The sequence below is a fragment of the Anoplophora glabripennis genome, unplaced genomic scaffold (genome assembly GCF_000390285.2).
Source record: "Anoplophora glabripennis isolate ALB-LARVAE unplaced genomic scaffold, Agla_2.0 scaffold206, whole genome shotgun sequence".
NCBI lineage: Eukaryota > Metazoa > Arthropoda > Insecta > Coleoptera > Cerambycidae > Anoplophora > Anoplophora glabripennis.
The window spans coordinates 655,077-666,864 of record NW_019416733.1 but is presented as its reverse complement, the minus strand read 5'-3'; the positions used below and the strand labels follow the sequence as shown (position 1 = coordinate 666,864).

Here is an 11,788-nt window from a genome sequence, read left to right as displayed (position 1 = left end):
AGGCATTTTCCAATTAGATGAACTGTCAATTCCAGGATCATTTTAATACAAATTTCGATGCATGTGACCAAAGATATTTTAAATGTATTGAATCTGTATTACATTTTTGAATAGGTGCAGTACATACTTTCTTAGTTTTAAATTACTTAAGATATTACAAGTACTTTGCAATTATTTGCCCATATTTTTGAATTGACATATAATTAAATTCCCTTTAATTTATTAAACAACTAAAACTGGTTGGAATTGAAAATAGTATAGCAAGGTATTGTTTAGTTGTTTGCTATACCTAACCAAAGTCTTCATCAGGTTAATAACTCTAGTTTCCATCCCTTCAGTTTTACATCTAGAACGCTGCCCTCTAGTGCGTAAGCTTATTTAAATAAATATATTTTCGAAATACCTTGTAAATTTCATATTATCACATCTAGTATATGTTTTCCTTTTTTTCCCCTTAAAATGCCCGTGCAAGGCATTAATTAACTTCAGAAGAGGAAAAAATTGAACAAGATAAATAATGTCAGCGCTATTGATCGTTCTCTTTCTTGGTTTAATCAATATCATGTCCGGTAGCGTGATACATACTGAAGCTTTTGCGATAAATTCCCTTTATTAGTTTGCCAAAGCCACCCCAGGTGAGTTTAATGTGAAAGTTACCCGTAATTAAATCGCTGCCAATAATTGCTCAGTTAGTATTTATGCAGATAAACTGTGAGATACGTACCCATTTACGGTATTGTTTACAAATAACTTTTTTACGACTTTGCTTCTCTCTATACAAGCTTATTAATTTATCGAAAAGCTTTATTTTTGTATTTTTTTAGTAGGTCCTGTGTTAGAGCAACCGTTTTAAAACTAGTTTTATTGATTTTGACAATTTAAAATTATGCAGAAATTATATTATGTCTTCCTTTGAGTGACACATATCTAAAAATATATTATTTGGCACACCTGTATGACGGGCATATTTTACAAAATTTATTTGATTTTAAATTCTCCCCAGAATGTCGTTAAGTCTTAGATGAACTTAACTTAAATTTTTAAAACAAGCACCCTGTAACACAATAACGTAAGACTAGGTAGGTCTAATAGTAAGGGAGACGGAGACAAAAGAATAATGCGGCATATGAATAAAGTGTAAGAAATATTTATAGTATTTCAGATGAGCTTCTCTCACCACAATTTTGTAAGATAGGTATAAGAACTTATTCTATTTATGAAGAATCCACATTTCTTTGAAAGCCTTGATAATACCTATGAAGAAATCATTTAACCTTAGACTAAAGGTTTTATTCAGGCTTCCATGGACCATAAAAAAACTCGATTTCAATTAATGCTTTAATTTACTATTTTGGCAGCAAAGCGTTTTATTTATTACCTAAGTACCTACCTATATTAAAAATTTTCAATACATTTGTAGATAACCGGCCTAAAGATGGTGCTTTCAAAATTTTCAAAAGACAAATAATAGTTTACTGTGAACTAACTCTAAATTTTCATTACTCATATATACCCATAAAAATTAGGTTTTACAAAAATTATCATTTTATTTTTATTATTAACGTTATATAACCTAGTTATTATATTTTGCATGTAATAAAATTCTTTTTACACAGAAAATAGCGAAATTAAAAAATGTTTTTCTAAAAAATAAATCAAAATGGCGACGTACCGTTAAAATTGAACCCAATAGGAAAATTATTGCTTTCGGAATAAAACCTATTTTCGTTACATAATCATTCATATAAGTATTCAATAAACTCTTCTGAAAGTGAAAGTAAATCATTAAGTAATTGTATGAATACCTACCTATAATTAACACATTTTAGTTACATATTAGATCTTTATTAGTCTCGGCAAATCAATTTGATTAAATTCTAACAATAAAATCTTATAATGCTGGTTAAGACTTAATTGTTTTATGTCAGATCTTCATAAGACTTCGTGAAATACAACAATACAACAGTTAATAATTAAAATACAGTTCGTTATGTTCAGTCTACGCATGATGTTACCAAGGAAGAGTTCAAAGTCAAACGTCAAAGGACCCCGCAGGTTCCTTATGGAAAATGGCTTCCAGCCGATAGCTCTGAAAATTAGGATTTGAATAGTTATCGAAGCGTATATAAAAAGTTATCATAGGCACTAAGCTGAGAAAATTATATTTTCCGAGATATAGTCGCCGAAAAGTAGGAGTTAGTACCGCAAGGTATAAATTGAAGAAAACTCATTGTAAGGTCAAATGAAGAGAAGGCGTGCAATCTGTCCAAAACACATATTTCTTAGATTGTCGGGGTTACTGAATCCAAATCAGCCATCCATTCGGGTATACAGATGCTATATAGGGTATACAGTATACAGCGTGTCCCACTAGTGCGGGAAAGTCCAATATCTATGTTAAAATGAGGAATATATGAATTTTTCTTTTTGCTGTGTTGCCACATTTCTCGGAATGTACAAATTAAAAATATATTCAACTATACAGGGTGTTCCACTTTTCCTGGTCAGACACCAACTTTAGTTTTTTAAGTGGAAATTTTTTTATATTTTTTATATTTTTTTCGTATTCTAGTCGATATTGGTTGCTTACATTTTCTGATACTGACAGGTTATACGAATAGCTACTAAGCCCATTTTTTTATCAGATGTTTATTAAGGATGACTCTTCCGAATCTTGCTCCAAAAACTAGCCTGCGTTATACAGGGTGACCAAAATATCATGTCAAAATTGCCAATTGAAAATTTGAAAAATCTCGAATTTTTTAAATGCAACACCCTGTATATTTTCATACCATGAGATGCAGAATTAAATTCTCTACAACTTTGCTATACCNAAGTCAAATGAAGAGAAGCCGTGCAATCTGTCCAAAACACATATTTCTTAGATTGTCGGGGTTACTGAATCCAAATCAGCCATCCATTCGGGTATACAGATGCTATACAGGGTATACAGTATACAGCGTGTCCCACTATTGCGGAAAAGTCCAATATCTATGTTAAAATGAGGAATATATGAATTTTTCTTTTTACTGTGTTGCCACATTTCTCGGAATGTACAAATTAAAAATATATTCAACTATACAGGGTGTTCCACTTTTCCTGGCCAGACACCAACTTTGGTTTTTTAAGTGGAAACGCACATTTTTTATATTTTTTTCGGATTCAAGTCGATATTGGTTGCTTACATTTTCTGGTACTGACAGGTTATACTAATAGCTACTAAGCCCATTTTTTTATCAGATGTTTATTAAGGATGACTCTTCCGAATCTTGCTCCAAAAACTAGCCTGCGTTATACAGGGTGACCAAAATATCATGTCAAAATTGCCAATTGAAAATTTGAAAAATCTCGAATTTTTTAAATGCAACACCCTGTATATTTTCATACCATGAGATGCAGAATTAAATTCTCTACAACTTTGCTATACCCACTCCTATACCAAAATTCATTAGTTTTTCATGAAATCTGATTTTTATGAATAAATGCGAAGTTTACAAATAGCTTGTATATTTGTATATAAAATAACGTAGTAGGCTCCTGTCAAAGGATATTTTCGAAAATTTTCGATTCACATAAGGTTTCATAGAAAAGCGACAGTAATAATAGTGAAATGAATTACTCTAAAGAAGAATTAGGAAATAAATAATAGAATAATTAGTAAAATTCATGGTAACTGTTTATTGACAAGTATTTACCAATTTTCCTCGTAGAATTGGTCAATGTCTAGAGAAAATTGGCAGACATTTTGAGCGGTTACCTACCTGTTAATTACTAATTTAACTAGGTCTTTATTACTTTTGTTAGAAATGCACGATGTTAATTTACTGTTTTGGATACTGCGTGCGTGTGTTCTTGTTGTCTTCTCATAATTTGCATTTATTGTTTCAAACATCCCCTTCAGTTTTACAAAACACTTTATATGAGGATGTCTTTGTAAATCTGGATTATTAGTTTGGTAAATACTTGTCAATAAACAGTTACCATGAGTTTTACTAATTATTCTATTATTTATTTACTAATTCTTCTTTAGAGTAATTCCTTTCACTATTATTACTGTCGCTTTTCTATTAAACCTTATGTGAATCGAAAATTTTCGAGAATATCTTTTGACATGAGCCTACTACGTTATTTTATATACAAGCTATTTGTAAACTTCGCATTTTTTCATAAAAATGAGATTTCATGAAAAACTAATGAATTTTGGCATAGAAGTGGGTAGTTGTAGAGAATTTAATTCTGCATCTCATGGTATGAAAATATACAGGGTGTTGCATTTAAAAAATTCGAGATTTTTCAATTTTTCAATTGGCAACTTTGACATGATATTTTGGTCACCCTGTATAACGCAGGCCAGTTTTTGAAGCATGAATCGGAAGAGTCATCATTAATAAACATCTGATAAAAAAATGGGCTTAGTAGCTATTAGTATAACCTGTCAGTTTCAGAAAATATAAGCAACCAATATCGACTAGAATCCGAAAAAAATATAAAAAATGTGTGTTTCCACTTAAAAAACCAAAGTTGGTGTCTGGCCAGGAAAAGTCGAACACCCTGTATAGTTGAATATATTTTTAATTTGTACATTCCGAGAAATGTGGCAACACAGCAAAAAGAAAAATTCATATATTCCTCATTTTAACATAGATATTGGACTTTTCCGCACTAGTGGGACACGCTGTATACTGTATACCTTGTATAGCATCTGTATACCCGAATGGATGGCTGATTTGGATTCAGTAATCCCGACAATCTAAGAAATATGTGTTTTGGACAGATTGCACGGCTTCTCTTCATTTGACCTTGCAATGAGTTTTCTTCAATTTATACCTCGCGGTACTATAACTCCTACTTTTCGGCGACTATATCTCGGAAAATATAATTTTCTCAGCTTAGTGCCTATGATAACTTTTTATCTACGCTTCGATAACTATTCAAATCCTAATTTTCAGAGCTATCGGCTGGAAGCCATTTTCCATAAGGAACCTGCGGGGTCCTTTGCTTGTTTGGATGGCAAGGTAGTCATTGTACCCATAATTCTCGTTTTATCATTGAAGGCTAAGGATTAAGGTTTATATGTTTTGTGGCCTAACAATTATCAAATTAGTAAATTATCATTTTTTTCAAATATTTAAATAATTACGATCTCTTGGACTATCACGATTAACTTAGTTTATATATTATACAGCTTTACAGATACTAGTAGTGTCAAAACGAATGTCTGCAGTGTAAGGCTTTCCAATAAATTCTTCCACTCTACAAATAGGTACCTACCTACTTACATATAATTTCAGATAAACTTTGGACAATTTTGTTCTATTAATTCCATTTACAAGGAGGTCACTTGAAAAAGCATTCCTCGTAGTGCAGGCTATATTTACGTCATTGGTCTTTTTTAAACTGTTAAACGTAGGCTTTTTTATCTCTTTCTTCAGTTGTATTATTTAAACACTGATATCTTAAAAGTACGCCAATAACAAATTATTTCCGTATCCGTATCCAGATGACTGAAGAGGCCCTTACCGGCGAGGATGCAATAAACAGGAGAAGATCCGCAGGGGGTAAGGATGTGTGAAGAATCAGCATGTTTGGTACCTCCGTTGGAGCCAACACAGAATGGGCCAACCGAACCTCGACGTATGTTGTTCCTATGACCTTTAGTGCATGCTGACATTGCAACTCATTCCCTTTACCAGTCCCACGTCAAGAGTTGTATTAGAGATTAGAGACGTAGATCTTGTGACGTAATCCTTTCCTATGCACGTAATCACCTGAATTGGCGTAGCTAGTTTGGTTCATAAGCTGCACTATAACATTTAAGGGCAAATGTCGCGGTGACCTAGATGTCCCTGGCTTATTTAACGTTAAAATATCAAAGGGCGAAAGGCCCTTTTGATTATTAACGGAGAGTAACTAGAATGCACTCTGAGATTCGTCCTTTGAAAATATACAGGGTGTTAATTAAGTTTGAAGGAAATAAGGTGAGCCTTTGTTGAAAATTAAAAAGGATATTTTATGTAAAGAAAGTCTCTCCTTCCCCCTTCACTATTTATGGACATTCAAACGGGGAGAGAGAAATTTAGTTTCTCTTTTTTCTGTAAATATGGATAAAATCACAGAAATTACGTTCATATTACTACCGAAGTGGCATTTAGCGGATAATTTCATAAGCTTCTTCGGGTACATGGGGTAGAAGTAACCACCCTTACCAGTTTGGTAATTTAATGAAATCAAGGAAACTACATGCTAGATTTGTTTCTGCGACAAACTTAAATTATTTTCAAACTAAGCCATATAATTTGCCATGTGCTTTTAGCGAGTCTAAAGTCACGAATTACAAATTGGTCAAATATCTATGATAGTTTCAAATCAGTCCTCAACTGCTGCAGGCCTAGTATTTTTTAAGAAGAAACTAAATGTATGAATTATTACGTTATAACATTTATATAAAGAATATGTTTTTATATGTATTTATATTTTTCCAAAGCGACGTAGCCAAATAGATGGAAAACAGATAAATTTAAAAATTAATTCATTAAGTGACATAATATGTTCCCTAGAGGAAAATTTAAATGTTTGAATTAAGTGTACATAAATACAAACATTGCAGAATGATGTTTAAATTAATTAATTAAAAAGGTTTTTTACTCTAGTCGAATTAGATCACAAACCTGAAAATTCGAAAAAAATATTAGTATCTAGACATTTTATTGCACTTTCTTGACTTGACGAACGTTTCAAATTCGGTTCAAAAATCTCGCGCGCGACGAGGGCAGTGCTCACACGCATGCGCGGGCCCTGCGCTCCTCCCGAACGCAGATCGTTCATTAACGTTAACTTTTACTGCTGCTAGTATGTTTACTACATGAATTATCAATGTAAAAGTTTCTGAAAATAAAAGTTTAACCCCTTCTTTAATTGTCTCTAAAATTCCGGTCCGATATGTCCAATAGTTAATTAACAATTAACATTATAAAAAAGTTATCATGTGAACAGAGAGGCGTAGGTGATTTCTCTTTTTTTTAATTATCGTAAAAATAAGCTCTATTTAATGCAAAAAGAGCGAATTCCCGAGCGGCTTTTGCCTGACCTTGGGACATCTGTTTTGCACGTCCCACCTTGTTAGTTGTAAAGGACAACTTAATTTCAACTTTTTGAAATTTTTCTTTTTCGATACGTTTCTTTAGATCAATTATAACCTATATCTACAATATTGACTTCTAAAATTAACGTTTAGTAATTGAACAATTACTTAGTTGCAAAAAAACGAACGAAATTAATTAACAAATACAGCAATAGCAACAATTTTACGGTCAATCAAATCACCCTTTGGCGCACATGTTGGTCTTTACATTGACCGTCTTTTTCTAATAAGTAGGTATAATTAGAAACAATAAAAAAATAAAATCTAAATTTTTCTCCCCCATAAATCTGGAGAGGAGGCTTATAACGAAGAATCACCACAATATTCCTCGCACTTATTTAGGTAAACCTATACTACTGGAAAAAATTAAAGGAACATAAAATTTTCATTAATTTATTAGTGATTTTCGAAAGGCTGTATCTTCGTGAAAATTGGTCGTATCGAAGCAAACAAAGAAGCGTTTTTAGACAAACAATTTTTTTGAGCTACTGTTATCGAGCAATCAAAAGAAATACCTCGAGAAAAAAGATTTCCAGAATTTTATTTTTTTCGGATTGTCCATGGATTCATGAAAACTTTTTCAAACTCAATCAATACAGAGTTACCTTATTTATTCAGCTTCAATTTGATTTTAGAAAGATCTCCGTGCGACTATTGGTTACCTGCATATCGATGGCTATGAATGAAAAATAACACTTGTTTTTAATCATCTATATATCTGCAAGAAATTACTGCACAGTACATCCAAGAGCAGTTTTGAAAACTTGATGAATTCTATACAAGGACCTGACATGGTTTTTGAAGAACATTTTTATTTTTCGTCCTTGACGTCATTTTGAAAAAAGTGCAGAAGGGTCTATCGCTAATTTGCAAATTTTGACGAAAATACTAATGTTGAGAGAAACTTTTACAGCTTGTACACACAAATTGATACATCAAACAAATTTTTCTGTGGTAAAAAATAAAGGAACTTTATAGCTCCTAAACATGATGTAATTATTATCAAAATGAAAAAGAAGAATTTTTCTCGACTTTTCCTACAGTTTTGTATTAGACGTAGTTTAAATTTAAGAGAAAAATTTAGGCATTTTAAATATTTTTTTTAATTTTCTTGGAAAAGTTATTGGACCTTTGAGAAAGTTCTAGTCATTTCTGACACGATTTTAACCGAAGACATTTGTCTAAATATCTTGAAACTAGAGACTTAAAGCTTCCAAACCATTTTTCACGGACCTTTCGAAAATCACGACAAAATTTCCGAAAATGTTTCGTTTCTTTAATTTTTTCTAGTAATGTATACAACCGTCAAAATCTTACGGATCGAATAAACATTTTAAGTATTTACTAAATTATTATTTCTAGTATCGTCGAGCAGTGGAGGCGTTTCGCACAATGGCGAAGCTTTGGTGGGCTTCCACGAAGACGCTTTGTCGCAAGCGGCGATGGGCAAAGCACAACTACTGCTCGCGGTCGTCCTGGGATTGGGACTTGCAGCAGATTGTTCGGAACTGACTATTCTGGGATATATTATGCCTGCGGCTGAACTACACTTGTGCATCGGGGAGCACCGGAAAGGATGGCTAGGTAGGGTAGAAAAGCTCATAAAATGTTTAAATTAAACAAGAAAACTTCATTTTTACTACAGAATTCTTTTTAGTTTTCATTTTATAGTACTTAATCAACAAATCTTTGCGAATACTTGATTCTCTCAAAACATATTTGTTTAGGAATATTTAATTTTTGAAAGTGTGACCTTTCGATGAAATAAATTTTATTCCAAGTATCATATACACGTTTTACCACACCTTTCTTTAGTTTCAATAACTCTGCTGGCTATGGCTGGAGGATCGTTGGCCTGGGGCATTCTGGGAGATCACTTAGGGCGGAGAAGAGCGTTGATCAGCGCCCTCTCAGTGGCGGCTCTGTTTTCGGCAGTGGCGTCAGTGATGCCCACTTATGGCACATTTATGACAGCAAGGTAGGCAGCATTGTTTCATATAGGGTGTTCGTGATATAAGTAAGGTAATTCAAGGGTTATCCAAAAAAATACGAGGTGTACAATAGAAACAATTAAAAAAGAAACATCGTCGAACTAATATTTACCGGCCAGAAAACCTGTCGACCTCATAAGTACCTCAGTGTCTCCGATTTGTGACTACATCTAAATTATATTAATCGTGTAGAAGGCTTCCGGATGAATTGTTGTTCGACAATTTGTGGGGGGAGTAAAGTACGGGAAACAATACAAACAACAGAAAATGGATCTCATCTGCATGTCGTTCATACTGACAACGACTATGAACGTAGATTATCGTTAGACTTCAGTTACACGTAATTAAAAGTTTTGTTCTAAACCGAATCATTTTCGAGAAAAAATTATCGAAATCTCGAAATTGATTTAAGTACCAAAATTCGAAATCTCGACATAATTTTGTGGACAGAATAGCATAAAGTGCAATGCACTTCTTTAGATTTATGTTTATTTTTAATGAAATAATTATTAGTTTGTTAATCAAGTCCATAAAGTTGACAGAAAGAATGACAGTTGTTGTTTGCAGAACGATTAGTTGGTATTTGACATTCGTCCTTGAGTTTAGTGGGACGTGCCGGTCCTGTGCTACCCGACCTTCCTTATAAGTGATAATGTGCTGGAAAGTGCTGACAAAGTTATTTGACGTTGAATACATCGATTCGAGTATTCCCCCCAAAACAAATCCCCTTCCACTAACCATGTTTCGCTTTGTATAGGACATACAACAACTTTTAAAAAACAATTTTTTTTGTTTATTTATAACCTACATTTTTGTCCATTACACTTTTTTAAATAAAATGCGGAGTTTTTGAGTTATTCGCGAAAAATACTTTGAAAGTGGTTTTTTTTCCTGAAAATTCCAAATTTTCAATCGTGAAAAACTATTTCTCGAAAAAATTCATCGAATATTTTTTGCTCAAAATTTGATTCTCTATCGATTTCCAGCGTTATTTTTGAAAAAAAAAATTTCCACCCCCGAGAAGGAGTGTCAACCCCCAACAGGATGGGAAGCGTCAATCGCCGCTATGTCACTAATGTTCATTGACCTTTTCTCTAACTGTCTGCCAAATTTCAAGTCGATCGGTTCAGTTTCAAAGAATTCAGAGGTGAAAAGCTTCAATGACTGTATCTACTATTTTGAAAAATAATCATTTGACAAAAATTGTTTAGAATTGAACAAAGTATCGGATAAACCTTGTTGCAATTTGTTCTGAAAAAAATCAAGTTGCACTCCTTGACGAATCCATCGATGAGCTCTATCATCGATTTTTTCAAAATCAAAATATCTCTTTTCGTAGCACTCCTTGACGAGGCTGAGGACTTTTACGTGGAACACCCGATATATTANTTATCTTTTCACATCAGAAATTATCAAAAGTAATGTATTACGTTTTTCTAATATTCTCCATTTGAGATTTGAACTAAAGAAGTAGTTAGTTAGTCAGTCAAGTTCAATCAGTCCTGTTGACTCAGAAACGCTGTTAGAATTAGGCTAACTCTGTTTTTGTGCTTAAGTGTATAGTGAGTACCTACCAGCTATTAGTTAAATAAAACGCAACTAGAAAGAACGAATATCTTTTTTTGGGTAAATTTAACTGGTATGAGTTGAAGCTGAAGCCAAAACAACCAAAAAGCGGAGGGGCTTCTTCGAACCCAAGGACTGCAAGAAGCTCAACGTCACTCTTGTACTGCTTGTGACTGATCGGAAGTGTTTTTATATACCATATTCCGTCAATTTTCTTCGAGGCTCTTTAAAATGCAGGAAGCTTACTGTAATTCTGCTCCAGCACGACGTATTTTTCATTGTTGTCCAACGGTAGCTACCTAATAGAAAGACCAGATAGTACAGTCATTAAAGCTGAAAATCAGCCTCCGAATTCTTTGAAACTGCATGGATTTGCATGAAAATTTAGAATAAGGCTCATCTTAGGCTCAAGTTCAAAAGTGACGATTTACGCTTTTTGTATTTTAGGGGTAAAAACTACCCATAAGTGAAAAAAATTGAAAAAATTAAGTTTTAAGCATTTTATTGATAACAATCTTGTTCAAGCACCAAGATTAAATAATGTTCCATGTTCTCGAACATATTTTATGATATACCTATTTGATCTTTTCGACCCTTTATTTAACCTTTAAAAACTACCCCTATGCAAAAAATAATGATAAAAAATTACTTCTTAAAGTTTTGGAATGATTAAATCGTTCAATTATTTAAAATAAAAGTTAGTTTATAGCTAGTAAAAGAATTGTTCCCTTTCAACCCTTAAAAATCACCCCTATATTGACAAAAATGATAAAAAATTACTTTTTAAAAGCTTGGAATGCTTTAACGGTGCAATTATTTAAAATAAAAATTCCCTCATTGCTTATGAAAGAATTTGTATCTCATAACACTTTTCAACCCTTATAAATCACCCCTGTGCTAAAAATATGATAAAAAAATACATTTTAAATCTTGGAATGCTATAATTGTGCAATAATTTAAAATAAAAATTCCCTTATATTGTTTATGAAAGAATATTTTACTTTTGCCATTTTCAACTCTTATAAACTACCCTTTTACCAATATTAATGTAAAATATTTTTATTATAATCGATTTTTAAATATAATCAAT

General features: G+C 32.6%; 1 protein-coding gene across 1 annotated transcript in view; it reads left to right on the top strand.

Annotated features, from left to right (window-relative positions):
• Positions 1–54: 54 nt before the first annotated feature.
• The window catches only part of LOC108904721 (synaptic vesicle glycoprotein 2B-like), a 23,485-nt gene continuing 11,751 nt past the window's right edge, over positions 55–11,788 (top strand). The window contains exons 1-4 of the mRNA XM_023455344.1: positions 55–635; positions 5,501–5,634; positions 8,504–8,725; positions 8,957–9,119. Coding sequence (XP_023311112.1) covers positions 5,565–5,634; positions 8,504–8,725; positions 8,957–9,119 — 455 coding nt within the window. The 5' untranslated portion in view covers positions 55–635; positions 5,501–5,564. The remainder of the gene's footprint in view (positions 636–5,500; positions 5,635–8,503; positions 8,726–8,956; positions 9,120–11,788) is intronic.